This window comes from Trachemys scripta, chromosome 7, assembly GCF_013100865.1.
Source record: "Trachemys scripta elegans isolate TJP31775 chromosome 7, CAS_Tse_1.0, whole genome shotgun sequence".
NCBI lineage: Eukaryota > Metazoa > Chordata > Testudines > Emydidae > Trachemys > Trachemys scripta.
Genome location: NC_048304.1, coordinates 123,104,395 through 123,122,811, shown reverse-complemented (window position 1 = coordinate 123,122,811; position 18,417 = coordinate 123,104,395). Strand labels below are relative to the sequence as shown.

Sequence of the window (18,417 nt, the reverse complement as noted above, 5' to 3'; positions counted from 1 at the left end):
CTAAGACATTGTGGAATGTTAAATGGATCCCTGATGCATGAGAGCAGAGTGCAGGTGACGCCGCCAAAACTTTAAATTAAATGCAGTTTAACATATAGTTGCAGAAGTAAAGGAATTTTTCACATTGATCTCCACACACACACACACACACACACACACTTTGGAGAGATGATTCCAGACTTTCCTGTGATACAGACAGTGTTTATCTGGCCCCTGGGAGGAATGTGGTAATCTTGTAACCATCGCTACCACACCCCATCACATATATTTATTATAAATGTCTTGTACCCAGACTAAGACAACAAAGAAATGGAGGATGCTAAACTCTAACTAAGTAATATTTTGATCTCTAGATCTAATATAAGACAAATTTATCATTGGCCTGTGTTGCTGAAAATTCAAAGATTTTCAGGACCTGACGAGCAATCATGTTCTGTGCAACTCAACAGCAGGCCCTATGAGACTCTAAGTGCGGTTTGATTATTTTCAAAAAAGTCCATCCATCACAACTATGACCAAGACCCTAAAAAAGAGTTTGAAAATGGAAAGTAGAAGGAGAATAGATGATCCTTAACCCTGTTAAGTACATGGAGAAACGACTCACTGCCTGTAGAAAAGGGGTGGGAATGTTTTTGCCCTTCAACCAACTTCCATCAATTTTGAATAAAAGCAAAGAGTGACTAATTGAGCAACACTTATTCAGCACCAGAACTGTGCACAGGACTTTCTAGACTAATGAAAGATACTCTGTCCTGCAGAATTTAGTCTAAATTTAGAATAAGCATGATGAGAGAGAACATCGGAAGGGGGAAAGGAGGCTAAAGGGCAGTGTAAGATTGTGCAGTTGGGTGACTGGATGGCACCTTGATGTCTCTGGTTTTTATACACTGTTTGTAGTTTTAAAGTTAAATTTAACTTGAACTTTCTCCATTCCTCTCATGTCTTTGTGAAACATGCCCATGGTGAATGAAGGATATGAGCGCAGGAGACTAGTAAAGATTAGGCAGTGGTGACACTGAGGGGCATGCAGGTGTGGGGGTGTAACAGGGCATATCAGACCCACACTGGTGCAGCAGGGGTTAACCCTTCTCTCTTGGCCAAGGAGGCCACGCCCCCTCGGCGCTGCTGGGCCTGCTCCAGCTGGAGACTGGATATAAAAGGCAGCAGAGCAGTTCAGTCTGGGCTGACCACTGGTGAGGAAGGAGGTGCGCTGCTGACTCCTTGGGGAGGAACATCTGCACTCCAGGACGCGGAGGCCAGCCAGCCAGAAGCAGACCCTGACTACCGGCTCGGGACACCGCAGAGAGGTGAGACTGTGGAGACCCAGAGGTGGCAAACTGCAAAGAATCGGGTAAAAAGCAACCCAGGGAAACTGTGAGGAAGTGGTTGTAGAACCGGAGACAGGCTCTGCGAGTTTCGGTAGGATTCCCTGCAAGCTGGTGGTGCACAATCCCGCCACCGACAGGGCCATGGGTTGGGACCCGGTGGAGAGCGTGGGTCCGGGTCTCCCTATTCTGGTCGCTGCCCACCCCGGGGTGGTGGCCCAGCTCCCCTACACTATTGACTCTGGCCACTGGGCCGCACTGCTCTGAGCGCAAGGGCCAGGCTACGAACTAAGGCCAGAGGGCCATGCAGCCTGAGACTGGGGGCAGCCCTACAGCCTCAACTCTGGGCTATAATGCACCTCTCCCCCACCCCCAGAGAGTGACGGGGTGTATCAGCCCCGCAACGGGGCGGTCGTTGAGGAACAGTAAAATGCAGAATGTGACATTCCTGTTTTGTATCTGATAAGCAGTAGCTTTGACCATAAAAGTTATTATAGTGAGAAATGTTCAGGTAGCGGACAAACATTTGACTTGCTTCAAAGCACCAGCTTCTTAAAAGAACTACGTTATAAACTATCCCAGCAGCTTTTCCAAGATCTAACTGCCAACTACACTTGTGTAAAGGGAACTTTTCAGTCTCCTTGAAATAGTATCACCTGATGACAAGCGGTACTACAAGGCTGGCATTATTAAATTGACTTGGCAGGAGGGAGTTACTGATTTGAATGCAATTGACAGCTCAACTAATTGCAATGAGAGATTTTGTATATCCTTAGTGCCTAGCTGCTAATCATGTTGCAGCTCTCAATCTAAAACTCCAAAGAGGAGGTGGCTGAGAAAAGATTGGGAGGAAGGGCAGGGTAGAAATCTATTTCCCGGGATTGAAACTTTCTCTGTGTAAAGCACCACACTTCTTTGTTCTAAAGCTTTTTGTTAGATTAGACTGACAAGTTTTCTATTCACTTGTTTTGCACCAGCTGAGTTTCCTCTCCTTTTGTACTTACTTTATGTGAATATTCTAGTGAAAAAGGTTTACTAGCCGGAGTGTTTGTGGAAATGGCAGTTTTTTTTAAGCAGATCCAGAAGAATGGGTGTGGAAAAGCAAACTTGAAATAACACTACCTGTTTCCTATTTAGAACTGGCACCTGTTAAATGTTGAATATGTTCAACAGACTGTTGACAAAATATCGCCAAGCCACAGTTGTGACTTTGAATTGTTTCTGCTGGCATTAATATTGCCTGTAAAATTGTGGCTAATTTCAAATAACATATATTGGAGAAAAATCACCAACTTTCTTCAAGGACAATTAATGACCAAGGGCAAAAAACAAAGGTGTGGAACAATTCACTGTGAATTATGTTCCCAGCTCTAGTTGTGGAGCTGTTGCATGGTGTCAATATGACAGACCAAACCCCTGAATTATGACCACTGTTCCAAAAAGGGGGTTCAATTGCTTAATGTGGGCTGTAAAACCAAGTTTGGTACAGATAATTTAAAGCTGCTGATATAGAGAAAGGTGGGGTAGATCTGGCATTACTGTCTTAGACATTGCAAAACATCAACACTGAGCTGGTCAAAAAAGGGAATTCCCATCCCACAGGAAATAGAGATTTCAAACATTTTTGTTTTGTCCCAATTGGGATGAAAAGTAGAACTATCTGAATTTTTTGTGAAATGAAATATTTTGTTTCTACCGTATTGAAATGTTTCTAACTTGTCAATATTGATAATACAAAAATTGAAACATTCAAATTATTATGAAATCAAAATGGTTTGATTTTTATATTATATTATAAAGTTGAATGAAATGTTTTGACCTTATTGAAATAAAATGTTTTGATGATTTCCCATCAAAAATTTTGGACTTGATAGAAAGTGTTCTGATTTCATAGAATCGATGTTTTCTGTCAGAATAAACATTGCACCAAACACTTTCAACCAGCTCTAGTCAATACAAATACCTAATAGAAATTGAGCACATTCCAGCCTGGTATAAAAATTATTCTGTTAAATGGTTTCTCAGGAATTTCCAAGATCCCCAAATCACTAACATTAAATGTTGGTTTCCAGTTTTAAACAAATGTTTTCTTTCCAGTCCCCATTCATTATTCAAATCCACCTGCCAGTGCAAAGTATTTTGGGTCTTCACCACAACTTTCCATTTAACAAACTCCCAGCACCCTTCCTGTGCTTTGTTCTAAGTGCGCAGCTTTGATACATCCTTAAAGAGACTTTTCTAACGTTTTCTGGTTACTTAGTTTTATTTTATTTTTTTAAAGTTAAATAAATTTCTTTTGTAAATTAGCTGTTTTTGATGTGTCAGTGGATTGTATAATGTGCTTAAAACATATAGTGCTGGCAGAGAACAGAGCATTTGGAACACTCCTCCATCCCCATCCTCCTTTATTTGTACCCAAGGTAAATCTCCGGTGTGTTGCATGTACAATTTGAATTACTGAGAGCAAAAGCCGTCTTGCTTTAAAGCTTGGTCTGTTTTGAGTCCCATCCCCCTGCCCTCCTTCCCGTCTGTGTCTCAGAGCTCATTGAGCCCCCATCCCACACAATTGGCACACCTCACGCGGTCGCGCCAACCAATGATGCTTTCCTCCATTTAAATCCTCCCAACCCCCCAAAAAAAAGAAGCCTCCAGAAAATCTCCTGGGGCATGAACATTCCAACTGGCTTCTTCCCAACTGACAGGACAATCTTTAAGTAAAATATTCTTACTGCAAGTGCAGACCAAATTCCTCACCTGCTATATACAATTATTTCCTCTGGCCACAACGGGGCTCCTGTTAGCTTCCTGTAGGGAGAGAGTTAAAGTGGAAGGTGAAAGAAGAAACGGCAATCCCACCATGATTCTAGCTTTCAGTGCTAGTATGACTGTCCTGTGATTGATGGCTTCCTCTCTAGTGGTGGTAGTCAAGGAGGCGTTTGCTTTGTGGTAACTAATGGCTTTTCCCTACTTTTATTATAAACCCCGCCATCTATCGTTTAGGTTCCAGCCCCAAATAAATATTTCTTACATTTTGCCTTGTTAGGAAGCATGTGTAAACAAAACTGCAAGATGCAAGAAAGAACCCCTTAGGGTATGTTGTAGTCAGCAGTTGCAAAAAAATTTGAAACCACCCAAATAGGAAAAAGTATATCTAAATAATGCTAATCTGCATAGCCTGTCAATGGTTAAGAAGGAGCCATGACAGAGCATGTTAGAGGGGCTAGATATCATGCCAATGGGTGCAATATAATGACTATTTCAACCATATGGAAGTTTCCAGAAAATCTACAAGGACATGGCAACCCCTGCCTAAGAGGTATCAATGATTTACCAAACAACTCACTTATTTCTGAAAATTTGCCTGCTGTAGCTAATAACACCTATGAAAATCTTTCTCTTGCAGTATTATTCTATGCATTTGCCAGCACTTCCTATAGCTGGTGTCTGGTATAGTAAGTCAGTCACACACTAGTATGGAGAGAAACATGTAAAGAATAGGAAGTGGTGGCTGCAAAATCACAAAAATTGGTGGAGGGAGGGAGTCTAGTGAGAGCCAGCTTGAGAAAACGTTCTTAGAGATGTAGTTGAGTACAAACCAAAGATCGTAAAAATGACTTTGAGATGATGAATTGCTGCATCTTTACGTTGATTCCTGTAGTATGGGAACAATGGAAGTGCACTGTAGCAGAAAGATGCTGTTCGGTCCAAAGGAGCGGGTATCAGGTCAGTTCCCTTACTCTTCTACTTGGTCCTGCCTCAGTGTGGGAGGCTGGAGTAGATGACCTTTCCAAGGTCCCTTCCTGAAGGTTTCTGATTCTGTGAGGCAGACCCCTCAAGCATGCAACACTTCACATTTGGGCAGGAAAGGTATTTCTCCCACTGCACCTCATGTGTTTCCCATTTACCTGGTGTAGTGCCCGTGACCTGTGCCCGTGACCTATTCCCACTTGGGTTTGCGTGAGTATGCGCACTTCATGAAGCTGACGTATGTATCACATTTTTGGCATGCCTTTGGAGAGGGGAGAGAAGGCTTATGAAGTGTTGGAGTGTCTCATCAGTGGTATTATAGGCCATTTGAAGGGGGGCAAACAATGCAGGGGACTTTTTCCTTTAACTTCTTATTTCCATGCTTTTAAGGTTTTGGGTGGTAGGGAGCGTTCTGATGCAACCATGACTGTGCCAAAACTTAGTTTGTTGAATCTAATTTAACTTTTGATTGGAGAATCAAGCTTTGGGGTTTCTAGGTGTGGTGTAGGGCTTTTTGTTTGTTTTGTTTTTTTAAATCTTGTCCATCTTAAACTCACACAAATAAAGACTTTCATTGTTCTTGCACTTTTTCATAACGTGGTAAGTTTGAAGGGACCCAGGGGAGAAGGTTGGTAGCATCAGCTGTTACCTCCACACAAGAAGTGAACTTAGATGGTGTATCTGGCCCTCTTTTGTTCCTATAATTTCTTGGCTCATGCTGTTGAAATTTCTCTAATTCAAACTTGCCTAGGTATAGCGATGGTTTCTGTACAAGAGCTCATCTCGCATGGGCTACAATTACAGTGCAGTGAATTAAGAGCTGAGTTTCAAGGCTAAACTCTGAATTTCCTGGCTCTTGTGGGTTTAAATTGGGGATCTTGTTATTTGCACATTAGGTTTTTTGTGGTTTAATTGAGCAGTCAATGTGAATTTTGTGGGGTGTGTGTGTGAGAGAGAGAGAGAAAAACATTTTCTAAGTGTTCAGAGTTCGAATAGACATAAACAGGTGGGTTTCCAGCAGAGACATTTGCATTTGAAAACCTGCTCTAAATGGACTGGGATTTCCCAGGAGAAGCAGTACCAGCAGTGAAACTTAGCAATCGATCAGCATAGAATTGAGTGAGCACTTGATGTGCAAAATCTTGTAGCATAAAGACAGGGCCCAAGAATGAGCTCTTTTGTGGCTTTGTTTAATGCCTGAAAACTGTGACCAAAAGGCTTTTATCATTACAAAAATCGTTAATCGGCCAGATCTCGGTTAATAGGCTGGCTCACTGGAAAATATTGGAAGGATCGTTCACGAAATTGTAAACACTATTTATTTCAAGTTATAGTTAAAAATAAACGTATTGAATTTTGATACTTGGAAATCTTACTTAATTTTTATTTTGCAATCTTCTTGTTGTCTCAGTAACCCTGAAAGAAAGGGACGTGAGAGCCAGGCACTAAAATGTGTATCCCTCGTTCCCTTCAGCTGCAGAGCTCAGAGCATTTAATTTGTGTACAGTGTTACGCTGTTTTTAAGCAGTTCTTACCTGATGCATTTTTTCCTTCTCTAGTTTGAACGTGCGAAATCTTTTCCCTTACTTATTACAACACTTCTGTTCCACACCCAACCTGTCTGGCCAAGTTGCCCTTGGTACTTGGAGTTTATTTTGATTTTTTTTTTTTTTTTTTTTTAAATCAAATCAGTAAATGCAGTTGAAAAAGATGACTTCTAAACTTTCGAATAAACAGTGGGGACATCTGGTGGAGAAACTAAGAATTGCCACAGTAAATTAGTCCAGAGCTCTTCAATCCATCATTGTCTAATGTCAGTTGATGACACAATTACAGGCAAACATCCTTTACTCAACCGGATTAATTCATACCCACCCAAAGAGAGCCATAGAAGTCGGCAGTGAATAAGAGCTGAGAGGTCAGCCACAGAGATATTTATTTCAAAGGAAATGTTCAGAATGGTGGTCATGCAACTGGAGAGTGCGGTAGAGAGTGGATACCACTAATGGTACAAAAAGGTATGCCTGTGTTAATAGTGGGGGTGAGAGAACTTCAGAGCAGACAACATCCCTCTTCTGAATGGGATCACGCTCTGATCCCACAGGCAGTATCCCAGATGGAACACTACTTTATAGTAACCATTCACGTTTTCCTTTCTGCAGGATTAGTGTTCTGTGTGATTTTTAATTACAAAGGGAAACACTTCCTCTCACCTCTGGTACAGCTGTGACATTAGAACATTCCATTGTGAGGACAGCAGGCTCCCCACTTTTTGAGGGACAGCTGGCTTTATAAAACATTCCTCAAGAAAGGGAAGGCAGTGTGATAGACTGTGATTTCAGAGGCATGCACACAGTGCCCATATCCACTGACTAGATTGGAAACCCCATATTTGCATTAAAGGACAGAACTTGGTCTCTGGAATGTTAATTAGTACCTACTGTCAAAGTACCGAGAACAACAAGCATGGGATGAGGACGAGAACCAAACATAGGGTCCTCAGTTTACAAAAGGTACAGAATTACCTCTGGTGGCATTCACAGGGGAGCCTGCTTCTATTGAAGTGAAAATGTCTGACTTGTGTCATTGCATTTCAGGGAACTTCACTCTGGTTTTCGCAAGCGTGTCACCTTTACTGTGAAGTTTTCTCCTATATAAATAGGTTCCATTGTGCCACTCCCCTGGAATACCTTGCCTAACAGCCGCCAGATACAGTGCATGGAGCTAATCTTCTCTCTTCCTCCTCTTTTTGTCTGAGCAAGAGAGGAGAGAAATTGTCACACACTCATAGCAGGGAAGGGTAAGGAGGAATTTCTGGATCCTAATCTGTTTCAGTTATCCCAGCATACAGTGACGGTTGTAGCCATCTAGAGGCTTTTCCACCATTGTGGAGTGAGGTCAGAGGGCACTCTGCTATTCATATTGCAGCAGCAGAGTAGTTAACATATAGTTGCGGGAGAAGATGATTTTAGCTTTCCTGCCAGACTTGTAACAGCCTAGCTATGACCTTCTGCAGATGATAAACTTCATCTGCCATTTGGCATCTTTTCTTCATTATGGTCATGATTTGCCGTTCAGTAATCATACAATATAGCTAGATGTCTTCGTGTATTATATTCTCATTAGTATGTCCCTCCAAGAGAAATTAAATGGGTTATATAATAGATGGACGCAAGATACATGCTCTTAGCCTGTCTTCCTGTGGTGGTGGTGGTCAGTCCAGAGCACTGTGCTTGCAGCAGGTCTGTGATCAGAAACAGATCAATTTTAAGTGTAAATTCAAATGCCAGCTAGATAACCTTCCTTCTCTAAGGATGAGTTGGATGGGTGGATACTGGCTGCAGTTTTATTACTAAATATCTTTGTGTTTTTTTTTTCCCCCTCCACAGAAAATACCTTCTGCAGTGGCGACCATGTATCATGGCACAGTCCTTTGGACAACAGTGAATCCAGAATCCAGCATATGTTGCTGACTGAAGATCCTCAAATGCAACCAGTACAGACCCCTTTTGGGGTTGTTAATTTCCTACAGGTATAGAAAAGTAATGGCTGTTCTGGGAACTAATACTTACCGTACAGAGCTGACATCACATTCTTCCCTGATGATAAATAGCACCATTCTGCAGCATTTTCTGCTTAATGATTATTTGTCTGATTTCCACCTTTCTTCCTGCAGCTTTGATGATCAAGAGGTTTTGTCACTGAGGAGTCACAGCAGGTTTTTAGATGGGGATTTACCTGGGTTTTCACTCTTCTTTTGCTTATAACCAGGAGGTATCATCCCCTGCACTCTAGCTCTCAGATCAGGAGTGGAGCTGTCCCCTTTCTGGGGCTGATAGAAAAGTAATTTGACCCACTGAAATGCAGCCAGGTGTTGAACGAACTATAATACGTATTTGGTCCAATAAAACTTGGAAAATCAATGGGAAAATAAAACACAGTGAGCAAAAATACTTCCACAAAGTATGCTTTGCTTACACTGGTGTCCTAAATTATATCTAAAATATTATGGGAGCGTCAGTAGGTGGCAGCGTAGTTAAGGTTGCATTGAGATTTGCACTTAAAGCAGAAGACACTTATTGGTTGAATTTTAATTGCATACTTAATGGTTGAATTTTAGTCTGCAAACTTGATCCAAAACGCTCTTCGGAGGCAAGTGAAATTTTCCATCTAACAAGCTAATGTTTAAGAAAAGTATTGATGTGCAAAAGAAACATATTTTTTTTTTAAAAGACTCCTTGAAACATAGCCCTGAATCTCATTTCTTTGGGTTCTAGCTAATCGACAGTCTTCCCCCTTCACCAACGTCTCTCTTGCTCACATCTTAGATCACTTATTAATTTTTTTAAATTGAAACAGTTATTCCCCTTATTCAGGAGATCCTAACTGAGCTATGCCAGTAAAACTAGTTGCTGCTCAGACCCACCAGCTGCTCTGATTTTTCCCATGCTACAGGGAGCAGCTTCTCCTGTAGGAAGAGCTCTCTTCCTTCCTGTCCATATCCCCTGCTACTAATGGGGAGGGGGTCCAGGATGAGACCAAGAGAAGCCTAATGTTGAAGCCCATGTAATCAGAGACCCACACCTTGCAACTCTGCTGCAAAGGCACTGGCTCTCTCTGAAGTTCATCAGGAGGGAGTCCCCATGTGATGGGCCTGAGGAAGTCTGTCAGATTAAGACTTGACTTTTGGGCTTTCCTGTATAAGAGGAAGACTGGCTGGGGAAGGGATAGATAATAGGGGATCAGTAAGAAGGTCATGGGTGAGATGGGGGCAGGGGAGCAAGGCTAAGCAATAGAGCTCCTAGCTAACTCCCTGCTCTTCACTGCTCTGCAGCCCCTATCCCTTCTGTCGTACACAGCCCACCTCCCCACGTTCATGGATCCTAGCCCTCCAACCCTATTCCCAATGAGAACATTTATTTTTTCCCCTTCATTTGTATGATGGCTTATTGTTGTGGTTTTATTTTGATCCATAAGAAAAAATTATCATGAAAATGAAAAAATTAATGAGATACTTTTCTGTTTTTAAAGCTTGATTGTCGTAGGGCATGTAGGAGGGGCATGTTGAAACAGAGGGGCGGGGGCCATGAGGACTCATGTGGGCGACAGCTTAAAGGGCTGCATAGTAGTTCTTCTGCACAAGCCCAGGCTTGTTTTATAGCTCCAACTAGCTTAAAGGACCAGCCTCGCACCCCCATATCTTACCCAGCCAACACTCGTTCCATTGGCACCTGTTGCCTTGCGTTTAGTCCATTTGTTCTTGCTCTAGATCGTTGGGGTTTGCACTGAGGAGCTGCATGCAGCACAGCAGTGGAACGGACAGGGGATCTTGGAGTTGCTTCGGACTGTGCCCGTGTAAGTACAGCACCCCCACCTGACTTCTGAAGCAAGTGCCCAGAAATGCTTATCACCCCAAGCAGCCTGGCAGAAATGGTGCCCAATAGGAGGCAACGTTGTCACTTGTTTTTTATTTGTAACGTGTAGATTGTTTATTTAAACGTGCTTTGTGGGAGGTGGGAGCTCAGTGCAACTCTTTCCTTACCTGCAGAGACTGAGATGCTATTAACACATGTGAGAATCCACTTGTTCAGAATAGAGTACAGTAACTCCTCGCTTAACGTTGTAGTTATGTTCCTGAAAAATGCGACTTTAAGTGAAACAATGTTAAGCGAATCCAATTTCCCATAAGAATGAATGTAAATGGGGTGGGGGTTAGGTTCCAGGGAAATTTTTTTTTTTTTTTTTTTTTTGCCGTACAGTACAGTACTATAGTTGGGAGGTGCCCCCGCCTTACCCCACACAGGCACAGTCCATGGCACTGGAGACAATGAGGCAGGCAAGGAGGCTGAAGGTGCTGTAGGCTAGGAGAAGCATGTTGCACAGCAGCAGCGGCAGCTTCCCCTACTCTGCAAGCACCAGGGCGGGGGACTCAACCCTCGGCCCGCCCACGCCACCTCTTCCCCCAAGTCCCCACCCTTAACCTGCCTCTTCTTCCCCTCCTCCTCCCCCTTTACTCCGCACACCGTGTACTCGCTCCTCCCCCCTCCCTCCCCTGCCTCCTGAACACCGCAAGCCAGCTGTTTGCCACGGGCAGGAGGCAGGGGAGGGAGAGGGGAGGTGCCTCAAGTCCTCGCTCCTCCCCCCTGCCTGCTGCCCGCGGCAATCAGCTGGTTTGCGGCATTTGGGAGGCAGGGGAGGGAGTGGGAGCCTGTGCGCCAAGTCCTCGCTTCTTCCCTCTCCCTCCCGAATGCCGCAAGCCAGTTGATTGATTGCCGCAGGGGGAGGAGGGAGAAGGCGCTGATCCGCGGGGTCTGCAGGGGGGGAGGGGCATAGGGGAGCTGATGGGGGCTTGTCAACTGTGGACAAAGCAGGCAGCCAAACGGCGTTCTAGCAAAGCATTGCACAACTTTAAATGGAGCATGTTCTGTAATTGAGCAGGGGTGTAAGATCGAAATAACGTTAAGCGAGAGGATGCTAAGTGGGGAGTTACTGTAGAATGAGACATTTGACTTTTAATTTCCTTCCTCTTATGCCTGTGGCATTTTCTCATTAGTTCTTCCTAAAAGAACCAGATGCTAAGCCAGAATAATTTACTGAGGTGACCTTTCAATACAGCTCAAAATAAGAGGGAAGGAGCCTAGTTTGCTAGAGTACTAGCAAAGTTTGGACCGCATCTCTATAAATGAACTATTTGAGTCCGATCAGGTGGGCTGATTCACACGAGGAATGGTATTTATTTTCCTAGTAAGACTGGTTTTGTGTAATTTCCCTCTTGCAAAAAACAGTCAGTATTGGGCAAAGAAAGATATCTTTAAAACCACATAAGAATTAGCAGCAGATCACTGTTACAGTATTTGTTTGCTAGGATACATGTCACCGGACGTTTTAGTCAAACGTTTTCTCGTATCTTTAAAGGTGAGGAAGGTGTTGCGGTATAGTAATAGATCAAAAGGTTTTTGCATGCACATGCCAGGGCTTCATTCAACTTCTCAGGCTTTTCTAGCCCCAACAAGTGCTTTATTTTCAAAAGTCCAGCCTAGATATCTGGGACAGTCCAGAATTAGGCTGATATCTCTGTTTCACTCTGAACCCTTCCTCTCAGCACAGGTGCAGACAGTCCTGAGGATGCCCCAGGGAGGAAAACTTTAGCATGGATGCAAGCCTTTTTCCTATGGCCGCAAGACACTGAAACAGTGTCTGACCCCTGACTGCTCAAAGTCTGTGTGGAGCTGTTTCATTCTCCTTGTTAAATACTCAAAAAGACAAAACAAAGAGTGCAATTCTTTGACCAGCTCTACCAGAGTGGGCATTTCTTTCAATATATCTCCAAGGATAGGGCAAAAACCAAGAAATACCCGTGTTTTGAAGCCAAAAGCTGCCTTGATTTTAGGTAATCAGGAATTGTATCTGTAATATCACAATTTTCAGGGATTGCAGTGAATAGCATCTTTGTAGTTAACAATTGCCAATCCCAAAGTGATATGATAAACCAGGGATCACCAATACATATCAGAAAATATGAAATACTAACTTTTACCATTTTAACATCTAGTTTATAAGGAAAGTGTAAGGTGAACATTTAAGGCAAGAAGAGATGTTTGGTTGCAATAACATATTCGATGAGCAATTCTAGTAAATCAGTTCAAAAATATAGCTCTGAACTGACGTAGTCCATCTATGCTGCTTGTGACCCAAAGTGAAAATTCAGAGTGCCTCTTTTTGCAATAAACTGTCTCCCGTCACCTCTGCTAGGAGAGGTGTTGAGCCTTTCAACCCTCATTGCTAACAAAAGCTAAGGCTGCTTGGAACCATTTATGTGCACCATGGATACTAACCAGGCAAAATGAAGGAACATTAGCCACTGTAGGAAGCTAATTATGATACTGAATGTGACTCTGCTGATCTAGGATGGATTGACAAAGGTATTTAGTCACCTAAGGCTGCAAATAAGCACCTAAATATTTTTGTCAATTTGGGCCCTGATCTTGTTAAATGTAGCCTATGTGTAAACACTGAAATTTTACTTGGTTACAACTCAGTGCCTAGCAAGGCTAAAACTTAATTCAGTCTTGCAATGTAAATGGGATCAAATCATATTAACTGTCTTCCTGAGCTGTGCAGCAGCTCTGAACTTTGGAACACTTCAGCAGGATTCAAGAATAGTAGAGAGTCTCCAATGCAAGGCTGAGCAGTGTTGAGCACAGCCATGCAGTAACAAGCCATGTAATGAACTTTCATGATATAATTGTGGATTTAAAGGGTGACTGGGCACGCTGGGTCTTACAAGCAGTCCGTCCATTACCTGTTTCGTCCAGGCACCTGTTCTGATTAAGCACCATAATGATGGGAGCTCCTGGTCGGGGTGAGTAACTTTGGTTCACTGCCTTTCTTTCTTTGTAGTGCTGGAGGCCTGTGGCTGATAACCGATATGCGAAGAGGAGAGACCATATTTGAGATTGATCCGCATCTGCAAGTATGTCTTTAGTTAGTAAATATAGTCCGCCCTTTTGTTGGTAGCCCCTCCCATTTTCTGTGAAGTTGAACTACTCGTTCAAGTGGATCGTCCCACAGCACTTCTTAGTTAGGGATAATTCCTGTGTCCTCATTAACATTCTCTCTCAGGAAAAGTAGTTCTCATGATCAACTGTTGCCAGGCACAAAATTGAATATATCTGTTTAGTGTTGCTGTGCAGTGTTGAACTGCTGCATTCCACCCTAGAGATGGCTGCATTTCAGACATGAATGAATTGATTCCTTTAAGTGTCGCTGTAAAATGCTCTAGGACAATGTTTCTCAACCTTTTTGATACCAGGGACCGGCTTGCTACCTTCCTAAACTGTATCAGGGAGATCTCAGGGACCAGCGCTGGTCCACAGGCTGGTTGTTGAGAAACACTGCTCTAGGATCCTTCAAGATAAAAGGTGCTACAGTTGTTGATGAAGGGCCAAATCCTGAAGTCCTTACTCAGTTTGTCCAAGTACTGTCTTGGTAAAAAATTCTCCCACCTTACAGGATTCTAAATTAAGTTGCCAGCTCAGGAAAGGATGTCATTGTAGACAGCTCATTGAAGTCCTCTACTCAATGTACAGCTTTTTGGGAGGGAGGAGCAAACAAGATGTTAGGGTACCTAAGGAAAAGAGTGAAAAATATTACAATGCCTTGATGTGAATCAGTGGTGTGGACGTGTCTGGAATAGTGTGGACAGTACTGTCATCCCATCTCAGAAAGGGTAGTGCAGAACTAGAAAAGGGTTCAAAGAAAGGTAATAAGAGTGATCCAGGGCGTGGAGAAACTTGTATGTGAAGAAATTGAAAAATTTGGGATTTTTATCTTAGTAAGGGGATGAATAAGAGGGGATATAAGTATATGATCCACATGGTATAGAGAACATGGATCGGGAACTTCTTAGCTCTCTGTTTTGTAACACAAGGACAAGGGGACAGTCAATTAAGTTTCAGTGTACGACATTCAAAACCAATAAAAGAAACTCTCACATGTGACTGGTTGTGGAACTCATTGCTGCAGGAAGTCATTGAGGCCAAGAAATTAGAAAGATTCAAAACAAAATTGGATATGGATTTCAAGCGTTCTTAAAACTACAGTACCCACCTGGAGAAGTGAGGAAACAGATTGACAGAGCCAGACGGGTACCCAGAAATCGCCTTCTACAGGACAGGCCCAACGAGGACAATAATAGAACACCACTGGCCATCATGTACAGCGCCCAACTAAAACCTCTCCAGCGCATCATCAATGATCTATAACCTATCCTGGAAAAACGACCCCTCACTCTCACAGACCTTGGGAGGCAGCCAGTCCTCGCTTACAGACAGCCCCCCAACCTGAAGCAAATACTCACCAGCAACTACACACCACAGAAACACTAACCCAGGAACCAATCCCTGTAACAAACCCTGTTGCCTTCTCTGTCCCCATATCTACTCTTGCGACACCATCATAGGACCCAACCACACCAGCCACACCATCAGGGGCTCATTCACCTGCACATCTACTAATGTGATATATGCCATCATGTGCCAGCAATGCCCCTCTGTCATGTACGTTGGCTAAACCAGACAGTCTCTACGCAAAAGAATAAATGGACACAAATCAGACATTAGGAATGGTAACATACAAAAGCCAGTAGGAGAACACTTTAATCTCCCTGGACATTCAATGGCTACTTTTAAATCTGTTATTCTTCAACAACAATTTTTTCAAAAACAGACTTTAAAGAGAAACTGCAGAGTTACAATTCATTTGCAAACTTAACACCATTAATTTGGGCTTGAATAGGGACTGGAGTGGCTGGCTCACTACAAAAGCAATTTTCCCTCTCTTGGTATTGACACCTCCTCATCAATTATTGGGAGTGGACCACATCCACCCTGACCGAATTGGCCTTCAACATTGGTTCTCCACTTGTAAGGTAACTCCCGTCTCTTCATGTGCCAATATATATTTATGCCTGTATCTGCAATTTTCATTCCATGCATCTGAAGAAGTGGGTTTTTTTAACCCACGAAAGCTTATGACCAAATAAATCTGTTGGTCTTTTAAGGTGCCACCGGACTTCTCATTGTTTTTGTGGATACAGACTAACACGGCTACCCCTCTGATACATGGATTTCAAGACTATCAAGAAAGCTGTTATAAAACAAAATTTGGAAGGATATTAAACCTCAGGCTTCAGGGTTTAAGCCAATCTAACTATTAGAGATCAGGAAAAGACCCTGATGCACCTTCCTCTGGAGCATCTGGTACTGGTCATTGTCAGACACATGATACTGGACTAGCTGCGCCATAGATACGATTCAATATAACAATTCTGTGTTTCTCTGACATGAGTAAGAATTTTGCCTTAGTAAAGAATTCAAGATTTGGCCCAATATAACAGGTTTTACGTTGGCTGTTCCATTTGTCTTATGATCCATACATCTGTGTCTAATTGTTCTATGTAACTATTCAATATCTTTAATGTGAAAGCTTGTATATTAAAACCAAATTATATTCATTTTTTCCCCAGGGGCATGTACATTTAAAACCCTAATCAAAATCTGGCAGAAACATAGTTCCACAAATCCAACAAACTTGTGTGTTGTTTTTTTTTTTTGTGTGTGCTCAGATTTGACAGCGGTAGGCACTAATACAAAACCTTGAAAGATACATAATCTCCTACCATGGAAATGCATGGCTGAAACATAGATGTTTAACAGTGAAAGCAACACTACACAGAAGCTTATGGCAGATTGTAAAGAATCCTTTTTCATTAGAATCTATAGAGAACAGAGGCAGGATGAAATGAACCAAACAGGAATTGGGCCAAGACAAAAGATTAACACCCCTACTCATACGGGAAATGCCATGGGATGTTGAATGAGCCCAAGTGAACTTCAGTTTTGCATTTTATATATTCCACAGCACTACCAGCAGCTCATCACGGTTAACCCCAAGCTGGCGTGTTGGTTCAGTATTAACTTGGTAGGGTGAGGGGTAGAATGCCACTTCACTGAGTCACAAACTCAACTTCTTCCAGCACCCTTTTATCCTGGCCTCCCATGAAGTGCTGATCAGGGCTGAAAAGGTCACAGCCTGACGTATGGGAGTATAGTTCTACCTCGGTATTGTTTTTGTTCTTCCACTCCAGCTAGCAAGATTTGATTACTACTTTTAAAAGCTTGTCTGTAATATTTAGTTTCTACCTCTCTGTGCTTTCCATGCCGAGACAGTGCTAGACTATTCTTTGCACAATAGTGCCCCCTAGTGCCCACATGTTTGTTCATAGAGGTTCTAAGTAAAAGAGTGTGTTTGGGAGTGGGAACCGAACTTCCTGACATGCAAGTCAGCCATGACAAGCTGAGGTGTAGAAGTACTATTTTTTTTCCCATCAGGCTCTAACTGTGCTTTCCCTGATCTATTTGGGTATAAACAGTCTACATCGTCGGCGTCTCCTGCCCTGTCCTATTCAGGTGCATACATTCATCTGCTTCTGTATGTTTCCCGCTGTGCTGCAGAACAGAGGGTTGGCAGAGGGCTGCACAGCCATAAGCAGCTGCTGCTGTGTTGAGTACGGTGTCAGGCCCATGTTTCATGTGTGGCAAGTTAAAGAAGTATGGGCTGGATGAATGGACCGTCAGGTGGATAGAACGCTGGCTAGATCGTCGGGCTCAACGAACAGTGATCAATGGCTCCATGTCTAGTTGGCAGCCGGTTTCAAGCGGAGTGCCCCAAGGGTCGGTCCGGGGGCCGGTTTTGTTTAATATCTTCATTATTGATCTGGAGGATGGCGTGGACTGCACCCTCAGCAAGTTTGCAGATGACACTAAACTGGGAGGAGTGGTAGATACGCAGGAGGGTAGGGATAGGATACAGAGGGACCTAGACAAATTAGAGGATTGGGACAAAAGAAATCTGATGAGGTTCAACAAGGACAAGTGCAGGGTCCTGCACTTAGGAAGGAAGAATCCCATGCACTGCTACAGACTAGGGACCGAATGGCTAGGCAGCAGTTCTGCAGAAAAGAACCTTGGGGTTAAAGTGGATGAGAAGCTGAATATGAGTCAACAATGTGCTCTTGTTGCCAAGAAGGCTAACGGCATTTTGGGCTGTATAAGTAGGGGCATTGCTAGCAGATCGAGGGACGTGATCATTCCTCTCTATTCAACATTTGGTGAGGCCTCATCTGGAGTACTGTGTCCAGTTTTGGGCCCCACACTACAAGAAGGATCTGGAAAAATTAAAGTGTGTCCCGTGGAGGGCAACAAAAATGATTAGGGGTCTGGAGCACATGACTTATGAGGAGAGGCTGAGGGAACTGGGATTGTTTAGTCTCCAGAAGAGAAGAATGAGGGAGGATTTGATAGCTGCTTTCAACTACCTGAAAGGGGGTTCCAAAGAGGATGGATCTAGACTGTTCTCAGTGGTACCAGATGACAGAACACAGAGTAATGGTCTCAAGTTGCAGTGGGGGAGGTTTAGATTGGATAGATTTAGATAGGAAACACTATTTCACTAGGAGGGTGGTGAAGCACTGGAATGGGTTACCTAGGGAGGTGGTGGAATCTCCTTCCTTAGAGGCTTTTAAGGTCAGGCTTGACAAAGCCCTGCCTGGGATGATTTAGTTGGAGATTTGTCCTGCTTTGAGCAGGGGGTTGGACTAGATGACCTCCTGAGGTCCCTTCCAACCCTGACCTTCTATGATTCTATGACACATACAGCAAGTGGTGGGCCTCATTGAGCTACATACTCAGAATGGGGGTGTGGAGGCTGAAGTTGCATTGGGTGGTGACAGTGATTGGAAATGTTTCTCGGGAGAAAACCTCCCCACTTTCCTGAGAGCTGGTAA

The 18,417-nt window shown here is 43.2% G+C and overlaps 1 protein-coding gene across 3 annotated transcripts in view; it reads left to right on the top strand.

Moving 5' to 3' along the window:
- SUFU (SUFU negative regulator of hedgehog signaling) overlaps positions 1 to 18,417 on the top strand; it is a 130,789-nt gene that overhangs the window by 62,547 nt on the left and 49,825 nt on the right. For all 3 annotated transcript variants that reach the window (XM_034775224.1, XM_034775223.1, XM_034775225.1), the window contains 3 exons: positions 8,462 to 8,604; positions 10,342 to 10,427; positions 13,473 to 13,545. In XM_034775224.1, coding sequence (XP_034631115.1) covers positions 8,462 to 8,604; positions 10,342 to 10,427; positions 13,473 to 13,545 — 302 coding nt within the window. The remainder of the gene's footprint in view (positions 1 to 8,461; positions 8,605 to 10,341; positions 10,428 to 13,472; positions 13,546 to 18,417) is intronic.